The sequence below is a fragment of the Syngnathoides biaculeatus genome, chromosome 10, assembly GCF_019802595.1.
Source record: "Syngnathoides biaculeatus isolate LvHL_M chromosome 10, ASM1980259v1, whole genome shotgun sequence".
NCBI classification, from domain to species: Eukaryota; Metazoa; Chordata; class Actinopteri; order Syngnathiformes; family Syngnathidae; genus Syngnathoides; species Syngnathoides biaculeatus.
The window spans coordinates 6,349,724-6,367,333 of NC_084649.1; the positions used below are offsets into that span (position 1 = coordinate 6,349,724).

A 17,610-nucleotide genomic window follows, 5' to 3' on the forward strand; every position below is an offset into this window, starting at 1 on the left:
TTAGCGCCTGGTTGAGAGGCCATTGTCCTCTGTCCACAAGTGTACAGAACTCTCTCACTTCTTGGATGCTTACTGATTCATGCTGCTTCCAGATTATTTTCTTTTCAGAACAATATTTATTTGCAATGTGTTGCATCATCAGCTCTTTTTTTCAATAAAGAACAAATGAAATGTATTTAAAACCTAATTAACTAGCAACTGTCCCATGTATATGCCAACTCTCACCCCCCGCTGCAATAGGCTGTAGATTTCCAATGATCATAAAGAGAACAAACTATAGAGAACAGATGGAGGGATATAAAAAAAAATGATCGATGACAGCAAAGCCTGTATACAGAGGAATACAGTTTTTATCTTAAAAGGAAAAAGCAGTGCCAAGACCAAAGTACCTTTCCCTGCCACAGCGTATTACTGTGACATTTTGTGAGCACACTCTGAATGTCAAGACTCTTCCTGCAAGTCTGCTAAAAGCAAAATTATTTTTTAGATTAGGTGTTACTGTATTCCCATCATAATTTGAATTGTGTGAGAGAGGTTTTAGTTGGGTACTTTTACACACACACAAAAAAAAAAAACTTAGTGCCTATGAACTATGTTTGGAAGTCCTTTGTAATATTTTGTACTTTTGGTAGCTGACTACCATCTTGAATCTACTGTAATTAAACCTCCAAGGAAACAAACACGGGATAGAATATGCTGAAATCATAATGGGGGGTTTTAAAGGAGAATGGGACACACGAAGAGGCCATTACATACCCCAGAACTCGACTTGATTGAAGGTCTTTTAAGTAGGATGTGCTAGAGAAAACGATGCATCTGACTCTTGTCAAATGCAAAATTTGAGGGGGAATAATCTCCACTCGAGTCAGAAAAGCACACATTTATCAAAATCAATGTGACTATGAATGTGTGATTTTCAAAGATAAAGCCAACAAAATGACTACATTGAGTTCTCCTAAGGTATTGTATGCTAGTCGAGTTGTAAAGTTACAATGATTTTTTTTTTGTCATAATAAAACTATTAAATAGTATGGTTGTTTATTAATATAAACACTGTAACCACCCCAATTGTTTGTCATCCCTCCTTGACAAGGGTGAATTCACTGACATGCTTTTGTGTGTAAAAGGCCATACACTGTGCACTTTATTCCAGTGATTCTCCGTGTACTATAGCAGTGGTATGCAGGGCTGAATCAAAAATTAATGAATGAATACAGCAGATGAAATACTGCAAGTATTTAACGTCACCTTTTTTCCTCACCAAATATACTCCAATTGTAAAAAATGTAGAACAAGTGAGATCAGAAATTATGTTGCGTGGAAAAATGTAAAATGACAGGTAAGTGTTGAAAGGGAGGTACAAAAAAGCATGGAAAGCCAAAAAAACCTAAAATCAATACCCAAACAACAATCCAGCTCTTTGTCAGAGTAGTACTGGAGCCTATCCCAGCTATCATCGGGCAAAAGGCAGGGTACACCCTGAACTGGTTGCCAGCCAATCACAGGACACAAAGAGACAGACAACCGCCGCACTCACAAAGGACAATTTAAATTTAAAGGCATGCAAACTCCACACAAGCGGGCCTGGGATTTGAACCCAGGTTCTCAGAACTAAGAGGCCACGTTCTCAACAGTTGCCCCAGCATGCCACCCATACACAGGAAAATAAAGTTCAGTTATACAGTACTAGTTTAATGATGTTTTGGCGTGATTACACCCAATGGTTGACACCATTGGTCCTAGTAATTCATCCATGCAATGGCAGCACTACATCAACAAAAGTGACTTGGGCTTGCATGTGAAATCGTCGTGAGCAGCAAGAATTGAGAATGTTGAGAAACAACATTGAGAAAATGTGACTTCTACCATATTAAACGTGGTTTTATTTGGAGTGAGGGAGAGAAAGAGCCCAATCCTCAGTGTGTGGTTTGTGGCCCAGTGTTAAAGAATGAATTCATGAAAACATTGCATCTCAAATGTCCAAGACTTCTCAAAGCAATTGCAAATGCCGCAATAACACGAACCTAAATAGAAATGCAAACACCACAGGATAACGATATAAATCCAAGTAGCGGTAGGGGGTATGGCAAAAAAAAATATCTCGATATTCTGAGAGTATATTTGCACACAATATTTATTTTGATATTCTGATTTCTCCTTTTAATCACTATAGAAATTTTTAAATTAATCCTTCTTAAATGAATAGTGTTCCCTTGTGATTTCTGGGAGTTACGTTCTTTACCCACCCCACCCTACCAAACAAAAATCCGCAAATAATGCAAGCAGTATTAATATGTATGATATGTACGTACCATATTTTTGTAACCATAAAGAGCACTTAAAAGTCTTCAATTTTCATCCAAATGGTCAGCACACATTTAGCGCACAATGACTTCCAAAATCTGTATACCGTATTTTTCGGACTATAAGTCACAGTTTTGTTTTGTTATTTCATAGTTTGGCCAGGGGTGCGGCTTATTCTCCAGAGGGACTTATATGTGAAATTATTAACACACTATTACATCCATCCATCCATTTCCGAGTCGCTTATCGGTTATTTTCCCACTGACAACTGTAACAGGGTGTTCTAGGCCCATGTATCTGTATCTGCTACTTCTGAAAATTCAGCATTTCAACATTAGCTGTAATTTATAACAACTGAGAAGGACTGAACAAAAACGCCATTGAAGAGAAAATCATATTCTGCAGATTATTTGAAATAACATTGTTATGATGTTGCTAAACAATGATGACAAAAGTACTTCTTACCATGAATGCGACTTATGGTGCTTCATACATTGTTAGATTAAGCTTCATGCAGGCATTGAGACTTCCGTGTGTTTATCGTGAACGTAATTCAATTTGATTTGCCATCATGATGGTGCAATGGTGAACGGTTCTTGCCGACAAAGTCATGGCTTTTATTTGTTTGATTATCTTGTTTTTATGCAAAATAGGCAAAACATGTTTATTGGCAACATCGAGGACGAATACTTTGGCATACTGCCCAGATGTGAATGTAGACACACAGCAGAACCCTCCCTTTCCACAAAGGCTGCCCATTCTTGTTGAAAACTTTGGCACTCCTCATATTTTTTTCTTTGAGCAGCCTTTGTCAAAAGCGTTTCCAAAATTACGTAGTTGTTCCGACACGATTGGCATTCAACCTAAAGCCCGTGGACTACAGCCCCCCCCACTAGGACAAACTGTCTCTGCGTCATTTCCGTTGCCTGCTTCCATTAACTATGGCAACCCCACTAGGACAATCCTTCTCTCTGTCTTTTGCGTTGGCCGCAAGAGAGAAATGAGCCATTGTGCAACCATGAAACGAGCCAGGTATGGCTCGCGAGCCATAGGTTCCCAACCCCTAATGTGGGAGCAGTAGATGACGGATGGAGAGCAGAGCTTCCGGGTTAATCCACCACACAACTTTCCGGGAAGTCAATGGATGGCTCGACAAAGCATGGGCTTCCGTAACAACCAAAACTATCCTTTCGGGATTCAGAAAGGCTGGAATAGGCTTGTTGTAACTGCAACCGATGAAAAGTCTGACGTAAGAGACGTAGAGGAGGAAGCGGAGCGCCATCTACCTCTGGATTTGGCGGACTTGTTTAGAAATGACACAGAGGATGAAGATTTCATTAGATTTTAGTTACCATGTATTTGGAGTGACACGAATGGTTTTAGTAAACCTTTTTTTATGTTATTCATGCTATAGTTATCGGAATAACTCATAATATGTTATGTTAACATACCAGGCACGTTCTCAGTTGTTGTGTAACGTAAGCATATACCGTTCAGCCAGTTGTTGTTTCTATTGTATTTTTATTTTAAATTGTTCGTCATTTAAATTTTAAATGACATGTATGTTCTTGGTGTTGGATTTTATCAAATAAATTTCCCCCAAAAATGCAACTTATACTCCAGTGCGAATTATATATTTTTCTTCTTTTTATGGATTTTATGGCTGGTGCGAATTGTACTCTGGAGCGACATATAGTCCGGAAAATCCAGTATGCTGTTGTGTGAGTAGTCCAGTGAAGTACATGTGAACACACTGGTTACATTGTTAGCATGCATGCCAGCATGTGTTTTAGCGCATAAGTAAGATATCATGTGATGCCGCTCACAAGTCTTTGAGGAACAATTGCAAAGTTATATTTGTAAGCAGAAGCTTACATTTACCCGCATACGGACAATGGAGGCAGGTCCTTACTCAAGCTGTTGTTCACACTCACGGGGTCACACCAAAACTAAAATCACACCACAACAAACAGAATAACATAACTAGCAAATCATAAAACAAATAAAAAAATGGTTAAAGAAATAATTGGAATAAAACATCCACTTTAAACCTATTTACATCCTCCCGCATGCTGGGCGGATGTAAATTCAAAACATAGCGAGACAAAGGTATACTGAAAGTTGAGTGCCAGGATTCCCTCCCATTGCATAATCCTGGTTAACGGGGACTCCTATTGCTGAAGGACCAACAGGCTTCCCTTTATCTTTAATAGAGAAAAATCAAATAAAGAATATCCCAATGAAAAAAATGTTACAATGAGAACTAAATATTCTCAGCATCACTCTACCAATATTTACAGAAAGATGTGTCAAAACAATATATATCCTTCAATGAACAAAGTTGAGGAAAAAATTATATGAGACGTGACAAAATGGGACACTAGTGGAGAAATCGGCAGTTTTCTTTTATGAAAATGAGATGAACTGAAACCAAGTCCACAACTGAGTCTTGTTGTGGTAAAAGCGCAGTCAAATAAGAGGGAACTTTGTATCATGAAGGCTCCTGACAGCCAAGGTCGGTAAACCCCACACAATCAAGAAACAATTGTGATTACCTTTTCACCAATGCCTTCTCATTCCTTTTCTCACCATCTTTCTGTGGGAAAGGTTTCTTTTCATTTATGTTTCTTTTTCAGAAAGCAGTGATTAAAGACCCAGTGAAGTCATTTGTTTTTTGCTTTGAATTTAAAATTGGAAGATAAATTACATTGCAATATTTTTTTAACCTGTGAAAAATACCGGGCGCAATTGGTTTGACCATTGGCATCACAGTTCTGAGGACCGGGGTTTAAATCCTGGCCCCGCCTGTCTGGGGTTTGCATGTTCTTCCCGTGCCTGCATGGTTTTTCTCTGGGGATTCCAGTTTCTTCCCACATCCCAAAAACATGGATTAATGGAGACTCTAAATATCCCCTAGGTGTGATTGTGAGTACGACTATTGCCTGTCCCTATGTGGCCTGCGATTGGCTGGCAACCAGTTCAGGGTGTACCCTGCCTCCTACCCGATGACAGCTGGGATAGGCTCTAGCACTCCCGCGACCCTTGTGAGGATACGATGCTCAGAAAATGGTTGGATGGATGATAAATATTGTGAAGGGAAAAAATAATGCTGGGAAAGTACATTTTCTACATGAAAAACTTCAAAGTCTATCCAACTCAAAATTTTTAACCAGGTTCACAGGTCCAAAAATGAAATAGTTCACTGTTATTTTTTTTTTTTAATATTTTGTGGAAACACTATTACCCTCAAAATACTGCCATTTCATTTCCCCATTGTTGCCATCACTCCACACTAGTAGCCAGCTATCGCTTTGACCCTACAAACTCCAAAGTATGAAAACAAAAAATACCACTTAAATGATGTTTGTTAAAATGACGAATTCAGCTCTGGATGAAGCTATTAAAATAATGTATTTAATATTGCAAAAAAATATGCAACCAATTCTGTGTGTAACCCACCTTGTGCCTGGTGGCTAGGCTCCAGCAACCTCAAGACCCTTGTGAGGATTAGTGGCTCAGATAATTGATTGCTGCGTGACAAAAACCTTAACTAAAGCATTCTGATACAAAGAATAATGTTCATAGTAATGCATTTTTTTCACTTATATACTGTATTATGGGCAGCATGGTGAGCAACTGGTTAGCACAACTGCCTCACGATTCTGAGGACCTGAGTTCCCCCACACCTCTGTGGAATTTGCATGTTCTTCGCTTGCCTGTGTGGGTTTTCTCCAGGTACTTTGGTTTGCAAGGTAGATTGATTGGCGACTCTTAATTGCTCATAGACATGAATGTAACTTCAAATTCTTGTTTGTTTACGTATGCCCTGCGATTGGCTTCCCACCAGTTAAGGGTATACCCTGCCTCTTTCAGTCACCTGGGTAAGCTCCAGCAGGTCCATGACCCGAGTAAGGATAAGCGGTATGGAAAACTTTTTTTACAGTCTCAGCTGTCCGGATTTTTGGGATTTGGCTAAAACTGTCCCTGGGTGATTCAATCAGGGCACCCAGCATGAGTTGGTTCTCCTCCCCCTGTACTGTCTTAGTACTATGCGTCATCATTGCTTGCAGTGGGTATTTTACGCAATAACCATTTCCTTATGCCCAAAAAAAATTTGTGGTTTCGATTTCTTACATTTCAGAAACAGCGTCGATAGGTACGTTTTTTTTTTTGTTGGTTTTTTTTAATATTTCTACTCCGTCTCCACCATATTGTGCCGCCATTTTCTTGTCAGTTCATATCAATTCACACTCTCTCATGCATAACGAGATCCAAATTCATGATGGCGTCTTGCAATTCCTAACACCGGGATATTAGCAGGGATGATAAATAAACTTGATTTTGTCACAAACGAAGCAGAGGTTGGACCCAGATGCAGGAAGCCAAGAAGTAAGCATGAATTTCACATGGCAAAAGGCTTGGTCCAAAAAACAAGAAACAATGTCAAAAATTTGACATGAAACATGAAAATGTAAATTGACTTGATACGCCTCGGTAACGCTATGACATGCGATGAGGCAGTTACACTAGCTGACGCTTGTAAACACACATCCATATATACATGAAGATCTGGCAACAATTGGCATGAAAAAACAAGGCTTAAATACACAACAAAATCAGAGCGCAACGAGTTGCAGCAGTACGCACGAGGAAGTGGCACACGGCCACGCCATCACGGCTGCACTCAAGGACCCGACGTAACTCTGTTCTTCCGCAGCAGCGCAAATGTCCACATCGGCGTGGAAAACCACGCCCCTGACATATTTATTACATGGTGTAAAAATGGGGAGGAGACATGTACTTGATTGACAGCTGAAAGTTCTGTGGGGAAGAGTTTTCCAAGCATTCAGTGATAACCCGAGAGTGCCGAGAAACGGAAAGTATTTATAGTATTTATAATTTTGAAGCTTGATTTTGCTGCCCGCTGTTGACAGCGTGAAGTTATTGGCGTGCAATCAGCGTCCGCATAGATACCCATTTTTTTTAATATCCTATAATTGTTAAGATAGTCATATTGAATAAGTTACACTTCTGTTAAGATGTTAATAGACGGTCCAAGAAAATTAGATGTAGCAGATGTTAAATTGGAGTTGAGCAGCGGAGTGTCAATTCAGCCATCTAGATATATCAGTGAAAGCACGTATGCAATCTTTCATGTTTCATGCATATGTGCATGAGGAGGTATTGGGGTTGTCTGATGGGCTGCATTCCTGTGTGATATTAAGTGGGGTTGTCCCCAGAGTGCCGTTGACGATAATTACTGTAGAGTGCATGTCTCGGGAGACAGGAAGCCAGCTGCCTGCCTGGCTACATCCCTACCATATGCCACTTTCCTATTGAGGGTATACATGTAGCACTTTGGCTGTTCATCTCCTGTCAAAAACTCATAGGTATCAAAATGTAACTGTCCGAGATCACGAAAAATTATAACAAGTCAGGGATAGAACTCTGACATCCTCATATAATGGCATCAATAAAACAGGACTGTACAAGTAAACAAAAGGATATGAGCATCTATACTTCAACACATCTATAACCCGTGGTAAGACCCGAAACAGCAACACACACACACAAAAGCACTTCAATACTAATAGTACATGATACAAATTCCATCCAAAAAAAAACAACTGCTGTGAACTGCCTTAATGAATGCTGCCATGGCTCTTTGTAATTTCCATTTTTTTTCAAATCCCACTTTGGCAATATGGTGAATTAAGTTCGATTGTAAGTTACCAAGCATAGTTGTTTGTGATTCTCATCAGAATATGACATGATACAATAAAGGCTCACTATTAAGTAATAAAAGATGAAATAATGAAGAAAATAGGTAATGTAACTGGTTAGAGCGTTGGCCTCACAGTTCTGAAGACTGGGGTTCAAATCCCAGCCCTGTCTGTGTGGAGTTTGCATGTTCTCCCCATGCCTGCATGGGTTTTCTCAGATCACTCCATTTTCCTCCCACATCTCCAAAACATCCATTAATTGGAGACTCTAAATTGGCCCTAGGTTTGATTGTGAGTGTGACTATTGCCTGTTTCTATGTGCCCTGCAAATGGCTAGCAACCAGTTCAGGGCATACCCCCCTTCCTGCCCGATGATAGCTGGGATAGGCTCCAGTGCTCCTGTGACCCTTGTGAGAAACAAAATGAACATTTTAAAGGTCAGCATTATGGTTTATGTTGTAATCTTGGCTGCGACCTTTCTGTGTGGAGTTGTTCTGCTCGGTATTATATTTTAATCTCACAATCCAAAAACATGCATGTTAGATTAACTGAATACTTACTCCAAATTACCCATAGGTGTGTGACTGGCTATTTGCCTCTTTGTGCCCAATGATTGAGGGCCGACCAATCCATTTTGTACTATGCACCTCTGATCCCACATCAGTTAAATAGGCTCCACCTCACCCATGACCCTGAACAGGATATTTGGTAGAAAATAGATGGATGGATCAATTTACATATGGGTTAATCAGAGTGGCTTTGTGATTTTTTTTTTTTTTGTATATGCACGAGAAAATGAATGAGTTATTCACTGTAAAAATGGGTGAATCTCTACAGAAAGTCACTGTAACAGTAACTATGTTAATATTAGGATCAGCTCTAATCAGAGCAAACGTGTTGTTCAAAGTACCAAGAGTCAACAACTGGTCAAAGTACAATGTATGACCTTTACACTTGAGTCATATCTGAAACTGTAGTGTTATGGGGACTGGGACTGTTCTATGCTTAAAGCTTACAGAAAACGATCTCGCTCCATGACTAAGACATGACAAGGTCACTGAAAGTGACAAACGATGCGTACGCAGACGATTCTAAGTGGTGTCATATGTCAATCTCTACGATGTCATTGTGGGTTTTTTTTTTTTTTGAATCTGCTGTAACACTTTTTCCTCACGTGTGCTCTTGTAATTGTAGCCACGTAAGACAGTTACAATGATTACGTGACATCACAAACATCATGTTATGCCATGTCAATAACTGGCAGCCCTACTGTCAACTTTGCCTAGTTTACTTCACGCCTCTCGTAATTTGAAGCGCTAACTTGCTAACGGGGTAAACTCCAGACCAAAGCAGCGGGTGAGGGGAGGGGGGGGGCATTCATCGAACCCGACAGGAGAGCGTAGACCAATATTTGATGAGCAAGGAAAAGACACTACCTTCAATTTCTTCACAAGTAGGTACTTAGACGCGACAGCCCTCAGCCCTCTCGTAGTCGCCTGGGATGCCATGCACGCCGCCATGTTGACACGGAAATAGGAGGTAGGGTCTCGAACGTGACGTCACGTGACGACAACGTACATTTTCCAGGGGTGGTGCTTGGAGAAAAGTACATCCAGCAAAGTGAATTTTTCAAATTGTATATAATTTTTTTAAATACTGGAATATGTTCAGATAACTGTTAAGGAAGGGAGCACATATATCGTGAGCTAAATTCATTATTTCTTTATTTAATCAGGAAAACAGAAATAAACCATAATATAATTGGATTCGTTGAGCTCAAATGTCACTTTTTATGAAACATTTCCTATTTCATATCATGTTATCCTGTTTGGTGCAACCCTCCAACAAATACTCTGGCACCTATATAAAAAAAAAAATTGACATGGATAAATCCTCTAAAATCAAAGTTTTTTTTATTCAATATAATTTCGTTTTAGTATTACTCTAGTTGCAGGAACAAGAGAAAAATGACGGTTGCAAGTCGAAAATGTATTGTGCCCTGCGACTAACTGGTAACCACTCCAGGTTGTCGTCCGCCTTTTGTCAGATTGTAGTCTGCCTTAAGCCCGAAATTAGCTACCCTTGTGAGGATAACTGGCTTGGAAAATGGATGGTTATATCAATATGTCGTTTTATGATACAAGAAACAGGGTTGTGTTGGTTTTCTTTCGAGCTATGAACAGTGGAACATTATAAAATAGAGGGGCAGGACGGTGGATCACCTGATAAAGCGTTGGCCTTGTAGCGCCGGTGAAAAGGAGTTGGAGGCGGAGTGTCGGACACAGGAACAAAACTTGTTTTATTGGCAGACATCAAAACACTACTCGCATAACAGCGGGAACTCTGTGAAGTGCCCACTCCGGAAGAGCAACAACAAAAACAGTCTGTGCGGAACCCCGCACCCCAACTCGAGGTCCCACGGGTGAATTATGAAAACACCACACAAGCCCCCCCAGAATTCACCCATAGTCAAAATCCTCGTGCCGTGGAGGGATGACGACCCGACCCGGCGGGCCGAGGGCGGCGGGGCCGCACTGTCCATTGAGTCACGGGACAAGGGCCCAGGCGGGGTCAAGGGAACCCCGGCAGGCGCAGGGGCACAGGGCAAAGGGGGACGACTCCGGCGCGGGGGAAGGCCAACCCCAAAGGCTGGGCAATGTCCAGGTGCGCAGGTTTGACCCTGTCCACGGGTCTCGGGTCTGCCGCCAATGTCCATGAGCAGGCTCTTATCCCCGTGCTCCAGGACCCTGAACGGCCCGTCGTATGGGGGGCGCAGAGGTCCACGCTGGGTGTCATGACGAACAAACACAAAATCCACAGTGCGCAGGTGACGGGGCAGCCGGGCAGCTGGGTTTCCATGTTGCGACGTGGGAACCGGCGCAATCCCTTTTGCGGCCTCCAGCAGGGAGGACCGTTGCCTGGCTGCAGACCAGGGCGCTGTGGCGTCCGGGATGAATTCGCCGGGGACCCGCAGTGGCTGGCCGTAGACGAGCTCGGCGGATGAGAACAACAGGTCCTCCTTGGGGGCGCACCTGAGGCCGAGCATGACCCAAGGGAGCTTATCCAACCAGTTGCCGTCCATCAAGCCGGCATGCAGGGCTGCTTTCATGGAGCGGTGGACCGTTCGCCTGGGGGTGATAAGCGGTAGTGCGGTTCAGCTTGACCTCCAAACTCTCAACGACTGTGTTCCAGAGTTCAGAGGTAAACTGATGGCCACAGTCGGTGGAAAGGTCGCACGGGGTCCCGGAGTGCGCAACCCACGTGCCGAGGAACGCCCGGGCCACGTCTGACGACGTTGTCGAGGAAAGGGGAACGGCTTCAGGCCAGCGGGTCGTCCTGTCCACTATGGTGAGCAAGTAGGTGAAACCGTGTGAGGGAGGAAGCGGACCCACCAAGTTGACCTTGACGTAGTCGAACCTCCTCTCGGGGACAGCGAAGGGCTGGCGATGCACCTTAGCCCGCTGACAGGCCACGCACGAGTCGACCCAGGCCTGCACATCTTTCTTAAGACCGTGCCACACGAACCTCTGGGCCACCAGCCTCACAGACGGTTTCCTTCCGGAGTGGGAGAGGTTGTGGACCGCCTCAAAAATAGCCCGCCGACAGTTTGCAGGGACCAGCGGCTGAGGCTGGTCAGCCGAGAGGTCGCACAGCAACCTGACGCCCGAGTCAGCAACCGCGACTTCCTCCAGGCGCAAACCCGTATCAGAAGTCTTGAGGGCCTGCACCCCGTGGTCCGAGTCCTGGTCTGCGCTCATGCGGTAGTAGTCGAGACCCAAATGCACAGTGCCGACGATCGCCCTGGAGAGGCAGTTCGCGACCACATTGGATTTGCCGGCGATGTGTTGGATGTCCGTAGTGTACTCCGAGATGAACGACAGTTGGCGTTGCTGGCGGGCAGACCACGGCTCGGCCACCTTGGACATGGTGAAAGTGAGGGGTTTATGGTCCACATATGCCGTGAACTTACGGCCTTCCAATAAGGAGCGGAAATGGCGGATCACCAGCCAGAGGCCGAGGAGCTCCCTATCGAACGTGCTGTATTTGCGCTCCCTGGGGACCAGATGACGGCTGAAAAAGGAAAGCGGTTGCCAGGTGCTGCCGACCCACTGTTCGTGTACGGCTCCAACAGCGTAGTCCGATGCGTTGGTAGTGAGAGCGACAGGGGCACCGTGGGTCGGGTGGGCCAGCATAGCGGCACGACTCAGCGTGGCCTTCGTAGCCTCGAAGGCTTCCATCCTCTCAGCCGTCCATTCAACGTCCCGTCGTTGGGGGCCTTGTCTTTAAGAGCCTCATAGAGCGGGCGCATGATGTGGGCCGCCCGGCGGATGAACCGGTAGTAGAAAGTCACCATCCCCAGGAACTCCCGGAGCCCCCGAGCCGAGCGAGGTCGGGGAAAAGCGGAGACGGCCTCCACCTTTGCCAGAAGGGGGGCGGCGCCGTTCTTGTCGATGAGGTGCCCGAAGAACTGGATAGAGGGCACCCCGAAAACACACTTCGCCGGGTTGATGATCAGGCCATGCTGCTCGAGTCTTGCGAAGAGGTCGCGGAGGTGCATCAGATGTTCATCCTCCGAGGAGCTGGTGACGAGGATGTCATCCAAATAGACGAACACAAATGGCAAGTCCCTGAGCACAGAATCCATTAAACGTTGGAAAGATTGTGCCGCGTTTTTAAGACCAAACGGCATCCTCAGAAACTCGAACAGTCCAAACGGTGTGATTACAGCCGTCTTGGGAACGTCTGCGGGGTGCACGGGAACCTGGTGATACCCGCGCACCAAGTCGACCTTGGAGAACAGGATTTTGCCTGTCAGATGGGCCGAGAAGTCCTGAATGTGTGGAACAGGGTAGCGGTCGAGTGTAGTGGCGTCGTTAGGTCGGCGGTAGTCACCACACGGTCGCCACCCGCCACTCAGTTTAGGGACGATGTGTAGCGGCGAGGCCCACGGGCTCTCCGAGCGGCGGAGGATGCCCAGGCACTCCATGTTGGCAAACTCGGACTTAGCGACTGCTAGCTTCTCGGGGTCAAGCCGTCGGGCCCTTGCGTGAATCGGGGGGCCCTTGGTCTCAATGTGGTGTTCGACCCCATGTTTAGTCGTGGCAGAGGAGAAAGTGGGCCGTGTCAAGCCAGGGAACTCACCAAGGAGGAGCTGGTACTCGGTGCCTTCTGAGAGCGAACTGGAGAGACCGCCATAAGTCACCTCATTGCAGACGCAGGCAACCGTGGAGAAAGTCAGTGCACCCACTAGACGTCCCCTCTTAACATCCACCAGCAGCACGTGGGCACAAAAAAAATCAGTGCAGAGGAGAGGGAACGAGACATCGGCAGTGACAAAGTCCCTTGTGAAGCGCTGACTCCCAAAACACAAGTCCACAGTCCTTATGCCATAAGAGCGCATAGGGGAGCCATTAGCAGACAGTAGGGGTGGCCCATGAGTCACGCCAGCGACGTCCTCCACAGTGGCCGTCAGGACGCTCCTCTGGGCGCCGGTGTCGCAAAGGAATTTGCGCCCGGAAAGGGTGTCCTTGACGAACAGCAGCCGGCTCTTCACACCCACGCTCACGGCCGCCGCGGAGCGCGGGCTTTGGCGTTTCCCGACGCATTGTAGTTGCAAGGGGCGCGGCACCTCTTCACTTTTGCACTGAAACGGGCGTCGAAGTAGCACAAGTCTGTGCTAGCACGGCCGTCGGTGGCGATGGGGCCCCTGCTGGATGCCACCCCCGCGCAAGAATTATGTAAACACCACAGCCTCACAGTTCTGAGGTCCCGGGTTCAATCCCGGACCCGCCTGTGTGGAGATGGCATGTTCTCCCCGTGTCTGCGTGGGTTTCCTCTGGGACTCTAGTTTCCTCCCACATTCCAAAAACATGCAATATTAATTGGACACTAAATTGCCCCTAGGTGTGATTGTGAGTGCAGCTATTTGTTTCAATGTGTCCTGCGATTGGCTGGCAGCCAGTTCAGGGTGTGCCCCCCCCTCCTGGCTGTTGACAGCTGGGATAGGCTCCAGCACTCCCCGCGAGCCAAGTAAAGATAAGCGGTGAAGAAAATGGATGGATGGATAAAAGAGAGGATTTACTTTGTTTACTTAGGGTCAAAGCAATTAGCTTGATCAAATAATTTAATTTGAGTCAAGAAGCTCACCTATTTTCTCCTTCTCAAATTGGTGGTTCTCAAAAGTTATTACACTAAGTACCACCTTAAAAAATACGTAACTCTCCAAGTAATAATGACCACCCCTAAATAAAGTAGCATAGTAGCCCTAAGGGTTCATCAAGCATTTACAATGATTTTTTTAATGTATTTAATGACGTACAACTGAACTGTTACTTGGGCAGCGATTCTTTCACTTACCACCACATTAAGCCCATGTAAAACTATGGTACTCATACCATACTATCGTTAAATCTCTAATATATAACCATCATCTACATCAAAGCTCTTAAAGCAACCCTATGGGGGCACAAGCCAGTGCAATCTGCAGGCTGGTCCCACACCCGGATAAATGCAGAGTGTTGCATCCAACGTAAGACTGTGCCAAACAAATATGAGCGTTCATCGAAAGAAACCGAAACAGCAACAACACAGTGTTCTGCGACCTGTGGTGCCACCATCCAAATCCCATGCTCCAGGCGCCGGCGATGACTCCGTGGCCACCTCCTGTTCCTGTCCTGGCAGCGCTGAAGGCTCGTCGACCGCCTCACGTTCCTGTCCCGGCGGTGGCGAAACCTTGTTGGCCGCCTCACGTTCCTGTCGTAGCGGCGGCAAAGGCTCGTTGGCCGCCTCACCTTCCTGTCCCGGCAGCGTCTAAGGCTTGTCGGCCGCCTCACGTTCCTGTTCTGGCGGTGGTGAATGCTCGTCGGCTGTCTCCCGTTCCCGTTTTGGTGGCGACGACCTCACAGCTGCCTCACATTCTCGTCTTGGCGGCGATGACCTCACGGCCGCCTCACATTCCCGTCTCGGTGGCGACGACCTCACAGCTGCCTCACGTTCCTGTCCCAGCAGCGGCGAAGGCTCGTCGGCCGTCTCAGCAGGACGACCTCACGGCTGCCTCACACTCCTGTCCTGGCGGCGGCGAAGGCTTGTCGACCGCCTCATGTTCCTGTCTCGGCGGTGACCGGTTCACGGCCGCCTCACGTTCCTGTCTCAGCAGTGACCGGTTCACGGGGCCTCACGTCCCGGTTCCAGCGGCGACGACTCCTCAGCCCGACAAGCATGTCCATGCCTCAACAGTGCTTGATCCTTGGTTGCCCGATAATCACGCCCATGCTTCGACAGTGACCGACACGCAGCCACCTCACGCTCCTGTTTCGACAGCAATCGCCTCTCGCTCCTGTCTCAGCAGCGACAGGTATTCTTCCATCTCACGTTCCTGTCTCAACAGCGACAGGTATACGGCCGCCTCACACCCCTGTCTCGACAGCTGCCACCTCCCTCTCCTGCTTCAATGGCGACCGGTCTGTGGCAGTCTGATGACCATTCTTCAAGGGCGACCGATTCCCAGCCGTTTGAGGACCACGCCACGGCGGTGACCAATCCACGGCCGCCACACGCGCCTTCAGTGGGGGGGGTGTTCTGCCAAGAGGGGCGTGGCCACGCCACTGCTCTGGGCGGTGACACCTGTCACTGCTCACAGCTGTAGGACTGGGACTTGGGACTATAATTAGACTGGCATTTAAGTTGGAGTGTTTGTCACTAGAATTTGCCAGTTCGTTGAGTATGCTTTTCCGCATTCAGGGTTACTCCGCCACTGCGCCATTACAGTCCAGTCACGCTTTGGTTATGCTCTATTGTTCTTGTTTTTTGGATCCTGCCTTGGACTGTTTTGTCGTGCACATCTTTAGTTTATAATGAAACCCACTGAAAATCATGCTCGCGTCCCGTAGTCCTGCATTGGGGTCAACCCCTGCACAGATGGTTCATGACAAAACATCCTACAATGACCTCCTTTTTTCCCCCCGACACGTTTGCTCCATCCATTTTGTGACCTTGTGTGCAGGACAATCACTCTGCCCATCTTGGAGTTACTGGCACAGAATCTAAGTAGAAACTGCAGGATGTGTGGGATGATCTTTTCTGAATAACTAAATAGCCCACTCAGACAGTACTCCAGAGCCCTCATTACATGGCACATCTTGAAAGGGCATGGAGGGCAAAGTGATCATAAAGAGCAGTGATTATGGCACAGGGCAAGAGATGAGATGAAACTCAGTTCCAGCTTGCTAGGGAAGATAAGACAAGGGAGAGATGAGGGGAAAACAGTTCGTAGGCATTACAGGGAAAACAATAGTAAATGCATGCAATTTGAAAAAAAGGAAACTGGTCCGGGAGAACAGTGATCATCTGGTTAGAATGTCACAGTTTTGAGGACCATGGTTCAAATCCTGGCCCCGCCAGTGTGTTGTTTGCATGGTCTCCCTGTTCCTGCTTGTGTTTTCTCTATCATCGCCACTTTTTACAAGCTTACAAATGCTTTCATAAAAAAATGCTGATGCACCCGGCTACAATCATCAACTTGACAAACAACAATTAAAAGTACATAGACATGGTACATAGTTTGCAATATTTTTAAGTATAAATAAAAACAAAATTAAATTATTTCTATTTCCTTTTCAACCTATATTAGATTGAAGCCACTACAAAGACAATACAGATTTATAATGATGATAAACTGTTGTATTGACTCATTTTGAATTTGATGCATGCAACATAAAAAAAAGTGGGACAGGAGCATGTTTACCACTGAGTTAAAGCAACTTTGTTTTTAATAGCACTCAATAAACGTTTGGGAACTGAGGGCACTAATTGCTGAAGGGTTTTAAGTAGAATCGTTTTCCATTGTGTGCTCGGTGTACAACTTCAGTTGCTCAGCAGTCCGGGTTCGTATTTTTGTCTTCATAACGTGCCACACTTTTTCACGGCCAGTCGAGGACTCACATTTTTTTTTACTACAAAGCCATGCTGTTGTAACACATGCACATCTTTCTAAAATAAGCGGGGATGTCCCTGAAAAAGAAAATTTTGTGGATAACAGTATCTGTTGCTCCAAAACCTGTATCCAGCTTTTTGGATTAGGAGCTTCACCGATGGCAGAACTTTTACAGGAATTTACTTAGCTGTCCTGATAGTTGGGATTGGCCCAAGCAATCTCGTGGCCCTTGTGAGGATAAACGGCTCAGAAAATGAATGGATGAATGGATCACACAGACATACTGTAAATATTCAGACCATTTGTTGTGCGACTCATACAGTAAAGAAAATAAGTATTTGAACACCCCTGCAATATTACATGTTCTCCCACTGAGAAATCATTTAAATGCATGTCCACTGTGAGAGAGATAATCTAAAAAGAAAACTCCATAAATCACAATATATGATTTTTTTTAACAATTTATTTTTGTGATACAGCTGGAAATAAGTATTTGAACACCTGAGAAAACCAATGTAAATATTTGGTGCAGTAGCCTTTGTTTGCAATTACAGCGGTCAAACGTTTCCTGTAGTTGTTCACCAGGTGTGCACACAGTGCAGGAGGGATTTTGGACAACTCCTCCACACAGATCTCTACCTCAGACACCTC

General features: G+C 45.5%; 1 protein-coding gene across 1 annotated transcript in view; it reads right to left on the reverse strand.

Annotated features, from left to right (window-relative positions):
* The window catches only part of suclg2 (succinate-CoA ligase GDP-forming subunit beta), a 154,863-nt gene extending 145,248 nt beyond the window's left edge, over window positions 1–9,615 (reverse strand). The window contains exon 1 of the mRNA XM_061833498.1: window positions 9,464–9,615. Within this exon, the coding sequence (XP_061689482.1) occupies window positions 9,464–9,547 (84 nt within the window). The 5' untranslated portion in view covers window positions 9,548–9,615. The remainder of the gene's footprint in view (window positions 1–9,463) is intronic.
* Window positions 9,616–17,610: the final 7,995 nt, after the last annotated feature.